Here is a 22,563-nt window from a genome sequence, read left to right on the forward strand (position 1 = left end):
GTAAGTATCAAATTTATTCTCAAATACACAAACAAAGGTGGCGATATGAAATCAAACAACGTGACACTGTCAATGTCATTCTTTCTGAAATGTTGAATCTTCATTTAGCACCTTAACAGTTCGGTTATACATGATTTATATAGTCACTCATACAAAAATGAAATGGGTGAATAATGCGAGTCAGTAACATAAAAATAAGCATGGGGAGCTGGAGCGTTCGAATCACAGTTACTCAAAGATACACACTGGATGTAATCAGGAAGTACCGCTTTCAGCGTCTCGTCTTTTCACCTATTAGTACCTTTAAGCCTCTACAGTCCCATACCGAGAACTCCTCACAATAAGAGTTATTTGACGACTAGACCTAGACAGTGATTACTAAACACAAGTCCACTTGACATTTTTGGACCTATTTTCTTTTCACATTAGAGCTTGCTGTTCTGTACTGTTGCATTTACATAAGAGTAGTAGATATACATACAGAGAAGTTCATTGTCAAACAATGCTGGAACAAGATGAGTTATTTTATGTACCTGGAGTGTGAAAATGTCTCTAAACAATGCAAAGATTAAGGCACTTGATATACTCCTGTGCTGCCAACGAACCTGGCATGATGATCCCGATATGTATGCAGGATTATATCCTTTTCAAGTACACAGTGTACCTGGCACCCTCTAGTGTTAAACTGTGGTCTGTGCGCTTCCTGATGGACAGCTCTGACACAAGTAGCTGGCTTGGGAAGGTGTTTTCCCTTGCTAAAATATAATATTTCTGCTCTGAGGATTGCTAAACAGCAGAGTGCTGAGCAGCTCTGATGGGCACTCAAAATACTGCGCTGAGAGTTTGCTTTTGGGGAAAAACAAACCAGCTCACTATGGAGACAAGAAGGTAGCACTTTTCTGTCTGGATTTAGTACTGAAAAAAATGACTTAACAGCGGATTTGAGTGAGAGAAATTTTGCGCAGACATATAGTCAAACCATATCCCACATTAATTGTTTTAATTTCGTCTTATTTTCTTTTTCAATGTTTAACCCTGTTCTCACCAAATTTGCAACAAGTGCCCTAAATCCAATAGGCCCTTGTGAGCTCAAAAAGCTTCCACCAGATCCTCGTCAAAACAAGTGGGAACCGTACACTAACTTCACATGAATGGTCACTCAGCACCCAGACAGAAAAGCTACATGACATCCACAAAGAACTCGCTGGGGTTTCCCATGGCCAGGTGGAACGACTGGCGTGACGCAGTCAGCTCTGGGGGTACAGAGCCCAGGTCGCGGGTGGGCGGGGCCCCAGGAGGCCCCCCTGGAGTGGAGGAAGGGGGCGGGGGTAGAGCCGGGTGCATGGGGCCTGTGGGCATCTGCTGCGTGTGAGGAAGAGCGTGAGCGCTTGCCATGGCCGGGTGCGGGTGCTGGGGTACCATCATCACCATCATGGGGTTGTAAGGCAGGATACCCGGCGGGTAAGGAGACATGTGGGGCGGCTGGGGCATGCGGTGATGATGCGAGCGCTGGGAGGAGGCGTGGCTGTGCTCGCTGGGGGCGGCTGAGCCGTGGCCGCGCCTCAGGCTGCTGCGGGTGGAGTATTCTGATTCGCTGCCGCTGCCGGAGCGCGAGTCACCTTCTCCACCCCCGCCAGAGGGGGATTTCTCCCCTCCACCAGCGGTGCTGCCAGGACCTTTAGTGCTGCGACGTCGCTCACCCTCGCTTCTTGTAGATCCGCTGCTTCGGCTCCCTGGGGGCAGAAAGACAATGCTGTTAGATAAGGCAGTAAACAAGCAGTTAATCCAGCTTTAATATCCTCTACTCAGTCAAACAAACAACCACGCCTTTTCTCAACATCCAGATTGGCTTATTGTTTGTCTTAAGGGTTAGATTTTCTGACAACACAGCTTGTGAAGGCAAGGCTTCTGGCAGCTGACTCTCAAATCTCAGAGCTTTTCTAACGGGGCACTCTAGCAATTTAGTGCAGAGCGCCAAAGTGAAACCAGAACTTCCTGGTTCTGTTCCACCAGTAAGAAAACCTCATAAACTAGAATTACGCCTTGCGGTTGTGTGCCTTCACCGAGCAGTCGAGCTGCAGTTTACATCCATGTCTGTCCAGACTCATATAATATATGCGGTGAAGACACTGAAGGAATTTAATAAAAGGTATTAAGTGTATTTTTGGCAAAATGGAAGTTATTCCAGTTATTTCCAGTGAGAAACACGCTGTCTTCCTTTAGAGACTATCTTTATAGGAAAGTACAGAGGACTGATAGAGAGTTTCAACACATGGTGCAACAACAAGCACCTGAAGCTCAGATCAGCAAAAACAATGAGCTTGTGGTCGACTACAATGCTTCAAATATGGATGTTGCTGCAAAGAGGTGGACGCCCAAGATTAGCGTCACCAAGTCAGTGTCGGACCTAATGTGAAATGCGGTCACAATCTTTGAATAATGGCCAGAAAAGTGTTGTTGCAGAACATTATGATATCACAGTGAAGCTGACTTTTGATCTTCTGAAATATACAATGTCATCACTTCATTTTATCCTATGAGACATTTGTGTGAAATCATAATTTGTGTATCAATTCCTAACTTATGGCCAAAAACATGCTTTGTGAGCTCATGGGGACTTTTGACGACCAAAATCTAATAAGTTCATCCTTGAGTCCAAGTGAACGCTTGTGCCAAATTTGAAGAAATTCCCTCATGATGTGCTTGAGACGCCACATTAATGAGTGGGACTGACGACCCGAAAAACAATAAAAATGACTTCAGCTCTCTATTGCGCTTCCATAATTTTTAAGGACTTAAGAGACAGATTCTTAAAAAAACCTGAAGCAACAAAGGCATAGATATCCTGTTTTTTTTGTCCGTAATATGGGACAGAAAGACAGAAAGAAAGCAGTATGGCCCTTTAATGATGATCTGACACGTGATCAGAGTCTGTGCTCACCTTCGCTGTGCTGGCTGCCGGTGCTGCCGGGGGCGTAGCTGTAGCTGGTGAGCTCGTGGTACGGAGGTGGCTGGCTGGAGAAGGCATGTGTAGGGTAGGGCTGATAGGGGAAGGTGTGCATCATGGGCCACGGGGAGGCCCCAGGGAGAGGCAGGGGGGCCAAGGTGTCCTGGTCTGAGGCCCCGCTGGAGCCGTCATTGTCATTCAGGGACAGGTTGGCCATGTCTGGGCGGAGGATAAGACGGAGGAGAAGAACAATGGAAGGAGTGAATGACGAAAGTGTTTGCAGGATAAGACTGAACAAATGAAACTACATCTGCAGATACAAAATGTCCCTTAAAGACCTAAACGGACACATGCCTCTTCATCTTTGTTGCAGCTTGTGGACACTTTGTTCTGCTTGTTATCAAGCGCCTTCTGCAGATTCTAAATTTAGGCATGGCAGGACATTAAAGAAGCCCTTCCATAACTGAAACGTCACGTGTGACCCCTGCAACCACCAGCGTGTCCGCAAAAGGCATGTGTGCAAATGTGATTATGCATAACATTCAAGCAGGCCGATCCAAGTCAGGCTTTGATGCCAGTGTTTTCCAGCTACTCACAGTTCTCGCAGTCGCTTAAATCTCCGAAGACATAGTAACACTGCTCGGAGAAGGTGATCTTGTTGACGGTGTGCCGGATGAAGCCGGCCTTCAGCAGGTTGCTGGCGTACTTCCTGGCCTCACGGCGGTCCTGGAATCCCTCGATGTGGTGGAAGAGCCACTCCACTACGTCTGAGCCTGGTGGTGGATGCATGAAATGTGAGATTTCAGATTGACTCTGAAGGAAATTTCTGAGACACAGAAGCCCAGAATACACAATAAAATCCATAAATGCATGATATCTATATACAGGGATGCAAATAGGAATGAACAGCAGTAGACTGAGCAAAAAAATAATCATTTACTTTGAATAACACCATGATATGAAAACAGCAGAGATGAACAAATGCAACAAATATTCCACATTTGAAAAAAATCCAGCTTCACATAAGAAAAATCTGGAACACAACTTTGATGAAAAAGCTGCATTTCAGGTAGCTCAACCTCCATTATTCCTCTGCAGTGAGTGGCTGTTGAATGTATTGTTCCCAGAACAGGATTTCTACAAACACTTTAATTGTGTTGTGACAATAGTCTGAGTGAAGTCTGTGCAGGCCGTCTTCAGGGGTGATTTAGTGGCACTGCGATTTTAAACACACTACAAACCGCAGCCTCAAAAATGGCCGTTAATGTGAATAAACACTTCCCTCTGACACGACCACAATGGTTTTTACTGAAGGAGAAACTGTCCTTGCCTGATGACCTGACTGATGATGGATTTTTACTACACTGTGATGAAACACAGTCTGAGAGAGAGAGACTACATTTTCATCTCAAAAAGCACAAAATGGACAAACATGCAGCTTGCGTAATTACTCCTTGTGATTCAGCTGCAGGTGATTCCAATTTAACAGATGTTTTCAGTCAAAACAGGCACTCAAGTTTGTACTTTGGGTTTTTTTCCCTCCCACATGTCACACGGTTTTAATTCTGAGAACATAATGCCTGCCCTGTAAAGTCCTCTGAGGGACAGACAGTTCACGAAACTAATACAATCTTTTTTGTTTCCACTTTGTAGTCTTACCAAGGAAGGCGTTGGGGATGGTGATTTTAAGCCACATGCGGTCCCTGACCTCCAGACCGGACTCTGGTGAGGCCATGGCCTTGGCAACTGATGCCATGTCAGAGTGTAGTGATAAGTTGAAGTCATCAAAACCTGGAGAAAGACAGAAGAACATCTTAGGAATGGCTAAGCGGAAGACGTGCAGACACGCAGGGATAAATGAGAGGTGAAATCTGAACCGGGTCAAAACTAGAAGGAAAGGAGTGTAACGCTGAGGAGGAGATCAAAGGCAGGAAAGCAGCAGACATCATTCATCACATCACAGAGCGACAGCGACAAAGGCAGAAAGACTGATGTGAAAGATGATTCTTATGCCAGTGTTGTTAGGACAGAAAGATGGAGGGAGACTAACAGGAAAAAGATACAATAATGAACCTCATTCAGGCGTTGAATATCTGACGGACAAAGAAACCAGGCAAGGTTTAAAAGTGGAGGATATGCTTTTATGAGGGGATTGTGTGGATATGAAAGAGCTGAGGATAAAGAGGGGAGAAAAGGAGAGGCCCTCACGTTCAGTCTCGGTGACGGAGGAGGAAGAGGTGATGGTGCTGAGGGAGGAGCTGCCTGGGAAGGCGGGGTAGGCCCCGGTCATAGCCACAGAGTGGCTCACCCACGCCGCTGGGTCAATGGGTCGGATCGGTTCATCTGCACAGGAGGAGAGGAGATTAGGACACTGTTTCATCAACGAGGGAATAAACAGAAAAGCCAGCGGTCGTGCACTTACTGCGAGGCAGAGTGAAGTAGCCCTGAGGAGAAGGGTCCCAGCATTTAGCCACTGTGAGGATGATGGGCCTGGCAAACACCAGAGGAAGAGGAAATCATCAGAAATCATTGAGGAGCACTTGTGTGCAGACAAAACTTGATGTAAGTTTCTAAAATGATCTAAAAGGAGAAAACACCAACTCACCCTGGCTTGTGTACAATTTCCCTCAGCACCCGCACTGCATCGTCGTTACTCATGTTCTCAAAGTTGATGTCATTCACCTTAGAGGGTGTTGAAGCAAAAGACAAAGATTTTAATTCGACTGAAGGTATTCAGTAAAATAAGAGCCAGGTTATGATACAAACGACTCATCGTTGAAGTCATTTGCTTCACCCAGTGTTTCTTCTTCTGCCATTTTCTGCTTGAACAGCCGTGCCTCCATCTAACTGTCAAGCAAATCTAAAGCGAACGTTTGAAAGGTTGCATGTAAAGGCTGCGTTACGCATGTCTGTAATAAACAGAGTAGAAGTCGAGGCTGCAAACTGGAAACAAAACCCGTTGTTTGCCAACCGCCAATAAACCTCAAAGAAGAACCAAAGCCAGTCGCCTTGGCCATCTAAATGGAGAGAGGTCTGTTTTTTTTCTTTTTCCACACATTACGGGAACATCTGGGAAGACACTGACGATGGAAACAGCTTCATGTGAGTTAAGTCACAACTTATTCAAGACAAGGTGTTTCTGTCTGCCATTGTGCGTATTAACTCTTCCAAAAAGGCAAAAAAACGCCTCACGTAAGAACATTTCTTTTTTTAATTTTGTTTTTTTCCATCACCTTTTTCTAATGCAATGCTTCAAAATGCACAATTACTACGTCACTTTTTATTATTGTTTTGTTCAGACCCAAGGAAGACAAGCGAGCACTTTGCTGAAGCTAATGGAGATCCAAATAAAGAGTAAAGAGTAAAATGCACTTTAAAATGCGTTGACGGAACCGCAGCTATTGTCTAATGTTGTAACAGACAGACTGTCTTCAGGTTTCAGAGAGTTGATGGGATGACAGTGATTTTAAACAACACTCCCTTTGGTTCACATTAATCCTGCTCACCTGCAGCAGCATGTCTCCAGGTTCGATGCGCCCGTCTGCAGCCACGGCTCCTCCCTTCATGATGGACCCGATGTAGATGCCTCCGTCCCCCCTTTCGTTGCTCTGGCCCACGATGCTGATGCCCAAGAAATTGTACTTCTCTGTGTTGTTGAGAAATCAGAATAGCGTCAACACTAGAGACACACAAGCACACTGAGGTTCAAAGACAAGAAAACAGCGAGCGTCTACGGACCCATGTTGAGAGTGACGGTGATGATGTTCAAGGACATGGTGGAGTCTGTCACACTGCTGAAGGAGGACGCCTGAGAAGTCGAAAACCACAAATTTAGCATGAGACTTGCTAACAAAATTCACCGATAAAAACACTTTGTCAGAGCAAATACATACCCTCTCCAAACGTGGGGGACGCTGTTTCCTGCGTCGGCGGTGGCGTTTAAGAAGCCTAGAGGCCGTGCTCTGCTCTGTGGCGCTGCTGAACCTACGAGTACGCAGGTCAATAAAAGGTGAAAGGTCAGAAGAGAAACCTTGAATGGGGGCATTTCTGTCTAAGGATTTTTAAATTTGATGTTTTGATGTCTGAATTCCTTAGCAAACCACCCAAAGACACTCATTCTTCCTCAGCTAACCCTCCTCTCTTTCTCACCTGCTCATGGTGTCGTCGTCCTCGGAGTCGCAGAAGCTGGTGGTTTCCAGCTCGCTGCTCATCACCGTGCTGGAGCTCTCATATCCTGCCAGGTGGCGCTCCAGTCGACTCTGGCCGTTCATACGAGGACCTGGGACACCACAGAGGAAGCCCGCAAAGACAAGAGGGAAGATATTCAACGTGAATTTTCATGTTTGCTCAAGTCCGTGTTTACCTTTCTTTCAACAGATCACAAGCATTCCTCGCTTGGTCTTTGATTGTGATCTTTTCATTGTCTGGATGTTGGCAGCGTGCCAAATCTTGATGGCACATCATCATAAAAGAGCATTTTTCATCAGCAATGGGATCTGCTTTTTCTCACCGTGTTGCTCCATGCTCTCTCTGTGCCGAGGTCTCTCTCTCCTGAAGGAAACTACAGACTCTGTTTCAGTCTGGTCGTCCAAGGTCTCCACGCTGCCTGTCGCATTGGGACTGTAAAGGAAGACGCGTCATCGCAGGAAGAATTAGAGCATGAAGGAATTTCAACACTTAACTTTTCAATGAAACAATTTTGACAAGGTGATATCACTGTTTTTTACAGGTATGCTATGATTTAACAGTTCAACTCCTACAACAGTTTAACAAAAACATCAGTTCCCCCTAAAGGAACAGAAGTATTTCACAGTGTTTACTTTACTTTCTGCTTGTGTAAACTTCTAGTGTACATATTATTTATTAGAGCCAACAATTACGACCTCAGTCTGGAGTTTCATGAGTCATGCTGATAACTTGGCAGCTCAACACTTTGGGAGTAGGTTGAAAAAATGTTGTTTTACCCTTTGTGAACTGTAAACTAATGAATACATGCAGCAGGTGGTGTTTGTGGGGTTTTCATTAACTGTTTGTGCGTATGAGCACGCACATAAACACATGCCTCAATGAAAACACATAGGATAGTTGTCATAATTGTCATTTCAACGTAGGCTTTGACATATGATCAGATCTGATATTATAAGATCTCATTACACTGCATCCATAAACCGTCATCTCTCACAGCTGTACTTAAATCTTCAGAGACAAGATCAGGAGACTTGTTGGTCTGTCGTGTATAAACACGGTTTAACTGGAAACAGCACAGGAAGGAAGCACTGCGTGAGATATTCTTAGTTTTTTAGAAAATGTTTGCAGTCTTCCATCCATGTCCAGAAATCCACTGATAAATTAAGCAGAGCATAGCTTTAACATCCTTTTTAGGTAATTTAGTTTACAGACAATGATCAGTGATTACACATAGAAAAAGTACAGACCAGTGCTTGACCAGTACTGGATTTTTGAGGAAGCTTCAATATACGTCCAATACATTTATGCTCATAAAGAACAGTAACCAAGATTCAAACTAAGTGAATATTTTACAGTGTAAAAATCTATTTGTGAAACCACGTAATAGTGACAATAGTGGCAAAAATACAAGTCAACAGCAAAGTCATTTTTGTCACAGTCAAGTGTCATCAAATCCAAATGAGGAAGAGGAGGCCAGAATCCACAGGACAAACCTTTCACATCCACAGCTGCTGAATGACCAAAGTGCACGCAGCAACAAGCAAATGTCCCAGACTTCACTGCCGTGCACACACCAACAAAAGCGCTGATTACAAAGGTAGACAGAGAAAGTCTTGTGGCTAATGATGAAAGCCAGATGAAGAAAGGAGAGATTTTTCTTCATCACACAGTCACAGTGACCTTACAGTGCAAATTCCATTTAATTTTCCAGTATGAGCAAAGGTGTTGATCCAGCTCCAAATACAGCATGGAAAGAAATAACTAGCGCGGTTAATTCTTCCAACCCGCTGCAAACCGCACATGCAAGTTAAAAAAGACATTGTCTAATTTGAATTCGGGATCAAAAAACCATGAAGCCACCTTCCTGCAGTCACAGGAGACAGACAGGACGAGGTCCAAACATAACAAATGAATGAGAGCGCCGCAGCTGTAATGAGGGGTTTTACTGGAGAGTGTGAACTCCATGTGACCCCTAAACCAAACTTAAAGAACTCCAGACAACATACTTCTGGAGGAACTAGAACGATGGTAAGAAGCTATTAAAATTACAGATACTTCGTTTGCTTTGGACACCACCGGCCCTGCTGAAATTTCAGTAATGGTTTCCTCACATTTTAGTAGGACAACATGGACGCTACAGAGAGAAGTAAAAAGATGAAGAAAAGATAATTTAGAGGGTCTTTATTTCATCTGTGACTGGACGGCCTTGTGGTTTCTCACTCTTAAAAGAGGTTTTTCTATCAACAATGATCAAATGACGGAGAGCAATTTGCCTTTCCCTTCTTTCAGCACCTTGTTTTGGTTTACAGCCTGTAGCTTTCAGTGCTTTGGCTCAGTCCCAGTGCTCTCATTCACACAATTTCAACGCAAAGGCTCTGATAAACCGACTACATGCCCAGCACTGAACGGCAAACGGCACAGTTAGCGACTAGCTGGTGAACATAGAGAAGCATTTAGCAGCTAAAGAGACAGATGTCTCAACACAGAACTAAATGGAGAGTGAATATTGGACTTTGCATCAGTAGTTTGCTAACACCAGACAAACTTAATGTATATATGCAAAAGTTGTCTTTATATAGGTTTAACAACAGTTTAAACCAAAGCCTCCTAAAACAAAGTGGGGTAATGGAATACCAATAGACACAACATTGAGAAACTACTATGTTCAAACTACAGTAAGTGCAAATCAAGTTTTAAAATCAAGTCTGTATGTGTGTGTTTAACGTACTGAGAGCTTACCCCAGTACACGTAATGTTAATGAGAAGGGCGGCCCCAGCTGAGATCAGGTTCAAATGAGCTGTAGTATTCTCACTATTCTTGTTGTCACTTGATACTGGGAGTGTACGAGATATTCGGGAAAAATACAGTATCTACATTACAGCCACGCCGTGCATGTTGAGCTTTGAGCTTCTGGTGAAATGTGCAGTTTTTGAGAAGGTTTTCTGGTCTTGTGATGCCAAATCAAATGAGTGTGTGTGCTTAGCTTACTGGAAGGAGGGCGGCCTGGAATCCCCGATGCCCCCGGTCCTCTCTGCAGGTGGGGGTGGAAGGGGCGGAGGAGGAGGCGAAGGCTGGGTCGTCGTTTCCACAGGGGGGACCACTGCGACTGGAGGCTCTGCCGCTGGAGTGTCTGAAGATACCAACTGGAGAAGGGAGAAAAAGAAAGACAGATTAGGAGGAAAAAAAACAGAAAGGTAAAGGTAGAGAGGCAGGAGGAAAACGAGTGGAAAAAGGGTAACAAAATATGTGCAGTGGAGAGAAATTGGCACAAAGCAAGTGGTACAAATTGAGAGAGGGGCCGGGAGAAGTGAGGGTGAGAAAATGAGAGGAGTGAAAGGAGGAGCAGGAAGGAGGTGGAGGGAGAACGGGTAAGATGTCAATTACTTTGACACACAAACACTGTACTCTTTTCAGATGGACGTCTCAAGGGCATACTGAAATGCTATCCTACACTTAACCCGTCTCTCTTCATTATACGACAAAAGTGCCCACACACACACAGAGGCAACACACATCAACAATTAGGATGAATGCCATACCGCATCCAGTTACCTGCACCATAAAGACATGCACAGGAAGGGAAGGAGATGTAGTTAAGACCAGCTGACTGAAAAATCTAAATAAAAGCCAAAATATGAGAAAACATATACTCTCTTAAAGCCGGTAATATTCAAAATCGACGCATTTCAACACCAGAGCACTTTACTGCGTAGCTTTGGGATGTTTGGCACATTCAGTGAGCTCAGATAAACAAGCTTTGCCTTCCCCATCAAAACAATTCAACCAAATGGAGCCTATCAGGCTGTTCGACTGACGTTTGCCCTCTTTACTCAGTCACTCCCCGCTCTTCCCTCCCCACTAATGGGCTATGAAACACTCGTCTTCTGGGATCCCTGCATCCGTTTTGGCCTGCAGATCACATATCAGTCCCTCTGGTCTCTGAGCTTTGTTCCCCCTCTTTTAATGCCTCCCCTCGTTCTTATGCACTTAACAGATGCTTTGGCCTCAAACCTGCTTATCTGGGCCCGGGCTTGATGTTTTGTCTCGATTCAAATGTAACCTGCAGGGTGGGGTGCAACAACTGGGCCTCCTGCTCCACAAATGGAAAGTATGAAAACTGCATCTGGCAACTAACCGTACTGTAAGCAGTAACAAGCTGCGCTGCTTGTAGCTCGCGAAGCCTGAGTGTCGATTAACACAATGAGAGAAACATTTGCTTTCCTTATGATTTGTTCAGACAACTGAAAGCACTTTCGGCTCCACATGTTGCATCTTCAAATAATCATTGTAATGTGCAGATCGGTTAGATTGCGTCATGTAACTGGAGACTTCTGACACTCAGTGGCTTTCAAGTTTGCTTACACAGCAACACTAAATAATACATATATAAATAATATTTCAGGGGTTTTTTTGTGATGATATGACAAAATACACAGTACAACTTGCCAAAGATTCAGTGATGCTGTGCTGAGCCAGTGTAGTTTGCTTGGTTTAGAGCTTATAATAGCTGATGAGCTCTTCTCTCAGGATTTTCGGCTCTCCCGGTTCTCAACCGGGTGCTTCTGCTTGAGGTGGTGAATAAGTGTGTTTTACTGCCCCTTTTGTTGTTACGGCCATCTTGCACCTCTTATATATAATGTGGTTTGTTGTTCATCAGATCTTTGGTAACCAACCCTTTTTGGAACCAACTTCTCCACCGTGAAGCCAGAGACAAGCTTTCGTGTTCAGCCATGTTTGTTGTTGCCATGTCTGACAGTATGACAGCCACAAGTCAGAATACTTCCATTATCACAGTGTAAATGTTTTGGCATATTGAAAAATACACTGGTCTTAGTGGGAATAATATAAGGCACAGTCCTGACTGTAGTCTTTAAAGACTTGCTTGACTTGTAAAGAATAAAAAGTGAGAAAAACATATAATTCTAGTGGAATCAGCTAAACTTTAAAAAAAAAAAAAAAAGACCAGACAATAGATTTAATAGATGAACAGTTCTTAGTCCGGCTAAACCACCAGTACATGTGACGGCTATAGTGACTCAGACCGTGTCTAAAGCTCAAAGAAGACTTTTTTCTCATAGATCTTGTGGGTCTGTTTCCTCCTGTTTAACCTGGCTGAACACTTGGTCTGGTTTAGGTTTCCATCTCTTTGCAGCAGATTTTTCCAAGATGTTTTTTTTTTTTTTTTTTCAAACAACCACTCACCAAAGCACCGAAAGCCCATACTAGAAAAGAGCCCACGATGTTGCAATATGCTATACGTTTATGCAAAGTCGATTAAATTAAGCACTTCATTTTACTCCTGCTCATTAGACAAGGTTATTCTCCCTCAGATTAGTCTGAGGGAGGTCCGGGGGAATGCACAGGAAGAGGGAAAGTGGTTTCTGAAAGCAGCCCCTGGCTGATGATGCTGGCTGACTTTTGAGATAAAAGCCACGTCAACATTTCACAGAAGCCTCAATGGGAAGTTATTGAAATGAGGTCATTTATGGATTTAGAGCAATGGTCACCAGTGAAATCTGGAAAGCTCCCACTCCCACTTTTATTACCAATAGGTTTAATATTTCTTACCCATGACACCACTCTGCCGTTGAAACATGGCAACTTGGCACCGTCGTCGGAAATCTCTTCCTTCACCACCCTGAAAGACAAAGCGACAAAGTGAGGCTCAGGAGGTGTAAATTGTTCTGCCTTCATAATATTATGGGCACGGTATGCAGTATCTGGTACAGCAGGGTGGAGGAATGAGGCCTGAACGCAACACCAAGTTTTTAGTCCAGTCATAAAAAAAAAGTTTAACTGCCGGGGGAATTAAATCGTTTATATTACTGGCACATTACATTAAACACATTAGGCTATGACAACAACATGGCTGAACTAAATCTAACGCCAGGCTCAATTCTAAAATACTACTAAAATGTGTTTTCACAAGCTGCCCTTCGTTCGTTCGCCGTATTCCTTTAACATGTGTTACCATGTGTTTCATGGATCAGTCTGCTGCTAACGCAACCGACTGAAGTGGCTTAGCTTTAATCACTCCACACAACAGCTATAAACTCCCTTCAGATTTAAAAGTGATTCACCAGAAAGTCGTGTTACAGTGACATTAAAGGCGAGTTATATATAACCTGTCTGATGTAAGGCTTTTGTATGTCGGCCTGATCAGAGTTTTTGGTCCTAATCCCCATCAGTCCTTTAATAAAGTCCTGCTGTTCTGTGTGTGTATCCAACAGATTTAAATAGCAGCTGACCCACCTTATTCTTCACACACTACTTCATCCAAATACAGGAAGTCTTGCTTCCAAACTATTTAATCTATCATCTTAAATTCTTGATATGATATGAATGAAAGTTTAACTGGGAGGTTGTGAGTCCTGAAACTGACCCGACACCATCTGCTAGAAAGAAGACGTCGCACGGGAACACCACTCGCAATTGTACAGGGGCATTACAGAGCACAGAAGTTTCATTTTAATCAAATTACTCACGGAATAACAGATAATTAATGACCTGCCAGCGACAATGTTTTGAACTGTAAGGCCTGGCTAAAAATGAGAAGCTGCTACCTGAGTGTTTATGTTAATGAGAAAAAGACGGAGGAGAGATCTGTCAGCATCCACGCTTGGCAAATCAACATCAGTGTCTGAACTCGGAGTCAGTCGCACCATTAACACACCAATTTTCACTGGCATGTGAGGAAAAGGCTGCTCTCACACTCTTACACTGCTCCACTCGAGTCAGGCAGTAATTTAATAAGTCTGTCAGCTCGGAAAGTCTCATGATATAACCTGATGTCAACCACACCTACTGTCCACTGTTCAACATTACTACACAGTTTCCCATTTTATTTTCTACATGTTTGTATAGATTTTATCCTGCAGGATCTTCCTCTGTGAGATTTATTCAGTTCATCTCAATGTGATTTTGTAATGTGTTATTTACTGACCGACTGATTTGAAGCAACCATTCACTCATTCAGCTTCAACTCGCATCCTCAAAACAAAATCCACTTGTAATGAAAGTGCAACTACATCACTGAGATTATACTCTGATCTAATCTTGTTACCAAAATACCACCAAAGCCATGAAGCTATGAAGTACATGGCAGATATCAAAGACAAGAACAACTAACCTCAGTATGCTTCCTCCTGCGAGCGACAGACGCCATGGAATTCCTTCTGTCACAGCAATAAGCTAAAACACACACTCTCAATGTTTTTGTGCCTCCTTGCTAATTACACAACCCTCTCATCTAAATATACATGCAAATCCAATACACATAATAGCAATAACCTCTGAGTAACAGCCACAGCGAGAGCCCAGCGTCCACATGGCCAAAGCTCCTGAAAGGCAACACATCCGTCTGGCTATTCTTCCCTCCTCCGTGCTCGTCCTCCATGTTTGTCAGAGAGGCAAACATTCTGCCTCGGCTGTGCAATTTCCCCCCCAGCAGCCTCCCACTATGTTATTACAGTAGTTCACTTGGACAGAGGCTGGGCACAAGTGCTACAGAGAGGACACTTGACTGCTTCAACCCCTTCAAAAGTTTTCCTTTTCCAGCTTCATCTGCCAATGTGCCTCCTCTTAGTATGAGTGTGAGACTTGGTCAGGCTCCACTGGGCTTTCGTAAGCAGCTGCTGAGAGCCGGTTTTGTGGCCGAGTGTAAGCATACGGCCAGATTGTTGTGGGCACTGGTGGGGAACTGTTGTAGGAAGACTTAGCTCGTGAGAGCCGTGTGTGGCTACTGAATGTTAGTTAACAAACGAACTTTTCCTCCATCTGATTTATTTAACGTTTCCCCCCACGCGCTGCGGGAAACTGCATCGAGACAGCAGACGAACAGATGCAGCATTCTTCTCCAGAGAGTGTAATTGTCTTCATTCCTCGGCCCTCCAAACAAACAAGTGACCACAGTCAAGAGTCATTTCACACACGCTCTGAAATTCCTCGAATAATGCACAAACAAGGCAGAAATATGCTGAGTCCTGTTGGATTTAATACAACCTGAAGTCCACCCCCCCACCACCTCACTTCCCTTTTTTCCAGTCCCTTGCTACCATTGAATTCCTCAAACCCAACACGGCATCTCCTTTCTAATAATTAATCTTCCTTATACCGCTCCTTGATCCCCCTTACCAGCAGGCGTACACAGAAGAATATCTAATAACTCTTAGCAAACACCACCCCACTCTTTTTTCCCCTTTCTTCTCCTCGTGGACCCCCTAGACACCCAGCAAATGGCCTCCGTCCAGCCCCAGGTTTCCAGCACCGGCCCTCGCCCGCCCTACTCCATAGATCTCCCCCACTGCCACACACACAGCTCTGGCCGACAGCTGGCCTCGTACCAGGGAAAATGAAAACACACACTATTACACACTCCTCTCCTGGGTCAGAGAGGGGGGAAGAACGTCCCTATTTTGATTGGACAGCTGACTAAGAGCTGTGTTTGAAATTTTTCATCTGAACTCATTTGGAGATATTCAAAAGAGAGAGTGGGACGCCAAGCTGCGCAGTTTAAGTTAAGAAGTGGGTATTTTTCAGCCATGCGCTCTTTGCAAGGCCTTCTTTTCTCTGCTGAGGGAAGCTTGGCCTCTGAGACGAGGACATTTTGCCTGTGGAAACTAACATTGTACGCTCACTTCGAAGCACATAGTGTCTAAAAGTAATCGTGCTCTGTCTGGTTACACGGGGATCTCTTTACGTGACAGCTAACCTGGAAACTACGCTGGCAATTATGGTGAGACTAGTCAAATTAAAATAACTAATCAAGACCATTAAGAGTGTAATAAGAAGGGCTCCACAGATATTACTGTGCCCATAAAAAAAATGCAGGTAATAGCTTTTCACAGTCAGTAAGCGCACACGCAGCTGCTACATTATTAGGCAATCTAACTAAAACTAACAGTTTACTACAACAGCCAAGCCATAAAAGCATCCTCCATGAAGGCATAATGCTTAGTTTTTGTTTAAACTATTTTAGAAAGGTGAATCAATTGCAGGTGTGGGTAGTAACGTATTAAAGTTACACATGAGTAAAAAAGCCATTTTGGGGGAAACAAGCACCTATCGTGTTCCTTTTAGTTAAGCTGTATTTCCTTCAGGTAGATGGTAACTGAGCGCTCTTCCCTCCTGCACTCAATTCCATGCATTTAGAGCAGACTTGCTGTAAAAAAGGTTATACCTGAAGGAAAAAGAGGCACCACCCGTCCTCTGACCATGATGCAATCATGACAGAACAAAACCCAGAACAAGACGCAACTTCCGGCAACAATCCCCGGCCACATCTGGCCACACCACAATGTACAAAAGACAACAGTTACATGATGAAGTGCATGCTGTGCCTGATATCTCCTCTTCTAAAAAACTCCTCTTCTAGCCTCCACAAGCAAGTTAAAAAGTTGCACAGTTGAACTTAAGAAGGTTTCTCAAACGCTAATTTTCACATTTACTTGAGTCATTTTTTATGAGTGTACTTGTTATTTTATTTGAACATATATCTTCAGTACTCTACCCGCCACTCTTCCACTGTATGATCATTCTGGAGGATGTAATTTGTGGTGTGGCTGAACTGCATTGCATCATACTGAGAGGTATGTCTAATATAGCCTGCCCTCATTAATAGAAATGGGGTAGGCAATGGCGATCCATTGGAACAATACTGGAGCTGAAACAACTTAATTAGTCAAACAACAGACAATTCACCTGCATTCATCTTGATAATCCATTTATATCTTATGGCATTTTATAGCAAAAACTTATTCCCTGTTTCCATCTTCTCCAATGTGAGGATTTGCAGTTTTTCCTCTGTTTTATATCATTGTGAACTTAAGATGGGGTTTGGACTGCTGATTGGACAAAATAAGGTATGTGAAGATGTCACTTTGGGCTCTGGAAACTTGAAGTTTTTCCACAATATTCTACTGTTTTATAGACCAAACGATTAATCAAGGAAATAAACCGGCTGATCAATCTGGGCTGGGCTGCCACCTTAAAGTGAAGCTTCCCGTGCAATCACGATGGACACATGCTGAATTTAATCCATTTACACAAGAACTCTGGTTAAAGGTTTACTGAATAATACTCAATATAGTGTGCAGAGATGTTACATGATAACTGTCAGAAACCAAACACAAGTTCAAAGAAAGCGACATCATGACATTGCTTACATACTCTGATGAAGCATCATTCAAAGTGATATAAAATGCTAAAAAAAAAGCAAGTAGCTCACTACAACTGAGAAGCTGCATTTTTACTTACCAAGGGAAAAATCAATCATTTGTGTGGATGAACCACCTAATAACTCAACCAATCGCTTCCACGAGCCATCAACAGATGGGTATTTCTAAGGGTTACAGATTCTCTCAGAGGAATATCTCTACAAGTCAATTATTGATGTTGCTGTTATCTATATTCAAATGATCTGCATCCGAGGGGCACCTCTAGCTTGCCAGCTCTGTCGAGGCCTAATGAAAAGCCGTCTCATCCATTTCATCTTGGTGTTTGAGTTGATATTGCGGCTCCCTTGGCACAGGCTCCGGTGGTGCCATCCAAAGAGGGAAAGAGGCAAATGGCTCATCCAAGACTACAATGCATTTAACAGAAGCCCTAAGGGTCTCACTGGGTGAATAAACCACAAACATGCATTCCTCTGCAGGAAAATGCACAGCAGCCACACAGAAAAAAAAAAAAGATTAATTGATAGAGGAGAGGAGACAGCTCTTTCTGGAGGAGTGGGCTGGGAGAAAGGGGAGAGGAAGGGAGGAAGCAAGGGAATGAAAGGATGGCTGGCAGGCCAAAGTGTTAAAGAGGGGAGACAAAACCCTGGCTTCAGTCCCGAAAGAAAGAAAAGGCAAGGATTTCACAAGATGATGGACTGAAGGAGGGAGGGAGGGATGAGGATTAGGGCAAAGAAAAGCAGCAGGGACAGGGAATGCCTCCCATTGTAATGATGATGTTTTCTGAGAAATGTCCCAGCCTACATACCCTTAGTATTTATAGAACCACTTGGTTATTCATCACCGGTCATTATTATAACTTTGCAGTTTCTGATTAGGGATGTGTTGGCTGACTGGCGACCTGCCTGGCTTCATTGAAGTTTATTATGCCTCTACAATAAGTTTTTACATGTGACGAACAGACGACAGCCGGTCACAAGATAGGATTGCAAGACTTTAGGACACGCAGTCGGGAGTGAATTTCATCAAAGACTGCTTTTCATGATTGCACATTGCTCATTTTAGGTGTTAACTTGTGCTAAGTTCATGCTCCTCCACTCAGGAAATAATGGCACATGACGGCACTGTTTTCCAGCTTTTCCAGCTTATGTTAAACACTTCATTTATCTTGTGTTTCTACTCTAACTACCTTAGCAGTTCGCAGCTTTTATCACCACTCATTTTGCATGCAAACCACAAAGCTCTTTGCTAAAGAAAAAAATCCACTGCAGCTCACCCGAAGTCCTGGTCCATAGACTTGAAGAAGAATTTGTAGTTTGGCTTGTTCAAGACCTGTTTAAAATCCAGCAAAGTGATATTTTCGGCAGCAATGGGTATCTTCACCAAATACGGCGTCTCCTCTTCGTCGATGTGATAAATTATTTTGGTTTCCGCCATGTCTACGGCTTTTTCCAAGCTGGAAGTTACCACAAGAAACACACTATGAGGCGAGGTAGCGTTAACTTTGTTGGGTAGTTAGCTAGCGGCGGAGCTAGCTAGGTGGCTAACGAGACGGCAGAGGTGAAACGATGATGGCCACTGAGATTTTCAGTCCGAGCCAGAGGACGTAAAGCGCCGTAACCCTGCTCGAAAGCTCGCTCTCCGACTTCAGAAAAGTCCAAACTCGCATTCCCCCCTGTTACCGAGGGGCGAAACACGACGGACACGCTACATTCACACGACCTAACTACAGCCAACTTCTCCCCCAACAAAAACATACATCGGAGGGGGGGTCTGAAAACTTTTCACCACTTTTTGCGAGCCAACGCGGCGTGTGACGTAAGCACGTACCCCCCATTTTTTACCTACGTACTCTCCCAACCAACCCGCGCTCCCCCCAACATTTTTATTATACTAGAGAAATATTTACTGTACATGCTTGTAGGATATTACACATGAATACTCAAAAGTACATGAAAAACTTGAATACACCAGTTAGTTTTAGTGCTGCTGTTTGAATGCTGCTATTACCCCCTTTTGTAATAATTTTAGGCCAATTTAGCAATATACTTTATGTTGCTTTTATCTACGTTTTTACCTAATGGATAATACTGATAAAAAAAAAAAATACTCCACGCCTTGCCTTTCATTGTATTTATTAGAAGTAAAATAAAGTACTGTGTTTTTCTGTCAAAGTTACATTGTTGATGTAATAAACAATGTTTTTTTGTTTGTTTTTTAGTTTATTAGTGCAGTAGGACATAGTACAACAAAGTAGACAAATTAAACAGACATAAGTGTAAGAAAATACACAAATAACATGAAATAGTACAAAGATTTATAGCGTTGTTAGAGGGAGATCTACGGATTTCTGTATGAAAGTATATGTATATGAAAAGGTGTTATGTATTCATCTGTGCAAAAGTCTGACCACAGGAGTGTGTTAAGTTGTAAACAAATAAATAAATCTAAATGAATAAAGTATTAAATAATATGAATCTATGTTGACAGTTTGTTGTTGTTTTTTTTGTTTTGTTTTCTGGTTTGCAAAAATTATCTGACAGTGGCCTCATGAGCTCACAAACCACCTTAAATAGATTAATCCATCAACAGTGACAAGAACAAAAAAGATCTATACAGTCAATAAAGAAAGGAGTAAACACACATAGACAGAAGGATGACCATTAGGAAAGACTTACAATCACTTTTGCATCATTGTACTGTTAAATGCCATCATTAAAACTGATAAATTATTATTCTAGATATTATTATCTAGCCTATTGCATCCTCTTTGGCAGTTTTATCACCGCAGCCTGCACAATTATCCACATAAAATGCCATTTTTTGTAATTAAAGACTCCTTGTCATTGAATTCTTTGTCTTTAAAAACAGGTTCTGGGATAAGGAAATTAAATTCCTTTTTTTAAATTCCAGATTTTTCTAAATGTACACAGCTGTGGCACAGTTTAAATGTGTCATGTAAGCCATCTTTATTCAGTTAATGAAACTGGCAGGACAGTAAGAGAAAACTGTATGAAACCTTTGAGAAGAAAGCCTGTTTAGTTTTTAATGCTTTTACTCACAGTTGTGGTCTCAGGTCTTCCATTTCCAAACAAACCACTAGGGGGAACTCTTCATCAGTCTATCGTTGAAGAAGGAGCAACAAATTATGCAGTACAGTGGGTAAGAATTGGTGTAAGTGGTGGCAATCTATAAATTAAAGGAGAATTTGAGTTGGTCCCATGACTTCCAGGTGAGTAGCAACCACAGTGGTGAAAATATTTTCATAGAAACATAAGTGAAAATGATTTTTTGCTTGTTTTATTCTCTAAAATTGAATGTGTGGATCTGCTTTCCTGTGAACTATATCGTGACATTACACCAATAACTATATCTGCATTAAAAAGGGAGATAAACCCTGATTCTTTTTACAGTTTCCTGTTAAAGAAATGTGGCCCAAACACCACCCCGACCACACAGGTGATCACAAACAGCACCCAGAAGATGACAGCCAGCAGCTGCACACAGAACAGCGTCTTCTTGCTCTGCTGTATGACTTCCTCTTCCCCCACCAGGCCTGGCGCTGTGCCGTACAGGCCGTCCGGGTGCATCTGCTGCACCTGCAGGCTGACGGTGGGCAGGATGATGAAGCGGGTGTCCCTGCTGTTGCCCTCCAGGGAGAGCACCACTCTCTGGGTGACTGTGGCCAGGCGGCTCGCCACGGTCACAGGCAGGCGGAAGGCCATGGGGGGCAGCCTGGCCAGGATGTGGGAGCTGCAGGGTAAGGAGAGGGCATCGCCAGCCTCCAGAGGGGTGAGGTGGCGACACAGGGGGCAGGGAATGGCTGGAGGGCTGTGGGGGTCAGGGGGCTCGCAGGGGCAGAGCTGGATCCTCTGAAGGCACTCGGTGCAAAAAACATGGAGGCACTCCAACATCCGGGGGCATTTGTTGTACTGGTTGTACTCCTGGTAGCAGATGGGACATTCTACATCCGTGGGCTCCCCAGAGGTGTTGCTGGGGCCGGATGCTGCAGCAGCTGGGTCCCCCTGTTCAGGAGCTGGTACAACATCCCCTGTCATGGTGGGAGGAACAGTGAGTGGATGGAGCTGGCTTGGGAGCTGAGTGGTAGCACGACGCAACTTGTGGATGAATATTTAACAGAAGGTGATGAAATCTGCAAAGAGAAAACAACTTCAAGTCTACTTCTGTAAGACAAAGAGAACTCCAGAGGCTTCTAAATGCCACAATCTGCTCTCCTGCTGCTTTGTTTCTTCTGAGTTTAATGAACAGATTCCACAGCCCATGAGTCATAGCATTCATCCATTTAACCACTCATCCACCGTCTACAGTAAGCGCCTCCCCCCACCACCACTACCACCAACTCACAATCACCCAGAATCCAAGGAGTGCGTGCAGGCCTGCACACTCTGAGCACGTCCAAGAAGTTAGAAGATAAATGACAAAGCAAAGCAACAAAAGAGCTGTGAGGGGAAGTCATAAGTTTCGGTAATGATACTTACTGGACATGTGTGTGTTTGTGCACATCCATTTTTCTCCACTCAGATTTCCATTTAAAGGGGCCCTCAACTGATTTTAGGGAGTATCATTTATCTGTGAAAACAGCTGTATCTTTGTGGTTTTGGAGCTCTCTGAAGTATGACAGAATAACCCAAATGATGTCATCGGGGTTATCGCAGCTTGGACTTTTTCAGAGGTTAGCTGGTGTTACAAAGTGACAGCAAGGAGCTTGAAAGACGTGAGCGTTTACCAGGCAGGCCGACTAAACACACTAAACACTAATAAAACACACATCTCATCCTGGGAAATGTCCAACCCCAATGCCAGAGAAGTTGGGACGCGCTGCAAAACATAAATAAAAACAGAATGCGATAGTTCGCAAGCAGTGTTTACCCACAACACTTTTACTGAGTGTTCCTGAGCCCATGTAATAATATCCTTCATACAATCATGTGTTCACAAAGTGGTGAACCTCTCTCCATCCTCGCTTGTGAATGACTGAGCCTTTCCAGGACGCCCCTTTCATACCTAATCATTCTATCACCTGTTAGCAATGAACCTGTTTACCTGTGGAATGATCCAAACAGGTGTTTTTGGAGCATTCCACAACTTTCCCAGTGTTTAGTTGCTCCTGTCCCAACAATCGATGAAGCTGATGAGATGAAACATCGAATATATTGTCTTTGTCATTTTTAATGTGTCTGCCAACGTCATGGGAGTGCAGTTCAAAATTGTTGTGTGTGGCCCTTTAACACAAA

General features: G+C 43.7%; 2 protein-coding genes across 2 annotated transcripts; both read right to left on the reverse strand.

Annotated features, from left to right (window-relative positions):
- On the reverse strand, nt 1–19,066 carry dvl2 (dishevelled segment polarity protein 2). Its single transcript, XM_076725658.1, has 15 exons — nt 18,585–19,066; nt 12,705–12,774; nt 10,125–10,279; nt 7,458–7,567; nt 7,097–7,226; nt 6,841–6,931; nt 6,686–6,755; nt 6,454–6,593; nt 5,553–5,629; nt 5,370–5,437; nt 5,156–5,290; nt 4,607–4,738; nt 3,544–3,720; nt 2,942–3,166; nt 1–1,733 (listed from the first exon to the last, which is right to left on the reverse strand). Exons 1-15 carry the CDS (start codon nt 18,743–18,745, stop codon nt 1,180–1,182), a joined length of 2,295 nt encoding a protein of 764 aa, XP_076581773.1. The 5' UTR covers nt 18,746–19,066; the 3' UTR covers nt 1–1,179.
- Nucleotides 19,067–20,715: 1,649 nt separating this feature from the next.
- On the reverse strand, nt 20,716–21,366 carry LOC143316789 (uncharacterized). Its single transcript, XM_076724473.1, has one exon. It carries the CDS (start codon nt 21,364–21,366, stop codon nt 20,716–20,718), a length of 651 nt encoding a protein of 216 aa, XP_076580588.1.
- Between the last annotated feature and the right edge of the window lie 1,197 nt (nt 21,367–22,563).

This window comes from Chaetodon auriga, chromosome 24 (assembly GCF_051107435.1).
Source record: "Chaetodon auriga isolate fChaAug3 chromosome 24, fChaAug3.hap1, whole genome shotgun sequence".
NCBI lineage: Eukaryota > Metazoa > Chordata > Actinopteri > Chaetodontiformes > Chaetodontidae > Chaetodon > Chaetodon auriga.

Coding starts and splice junctions, on each gene's coding strand:
- dvl2 (XM_076725658.1), bottom strand. CDS start 18,745: ATGGCGGAAACCAAAATAATTTATCACATCGACGAAGAGGAGACGCCG. Junction 6,594..6,685: donor CACCGTCACTCTCAACATGG/GTCCGTAGACGC, acceptor TCAACAACACAG/AGAAGTACAATTTCTTGGGC. Junction 1,734..2,941: donor CGGCAGCCAGCACAGCGAAG/GTGAGCACAGAC, acceptor TTCTGCCCCCAG/GGAGCCGAAGCAGCGGATCT.
- LOC143316789 (XM_076724473.1), bottom strand. CDS start 21,366: ATGACAGGGGATGTTGTACCAGCTCCTGAACAGGGGGACCCAGCTGCT.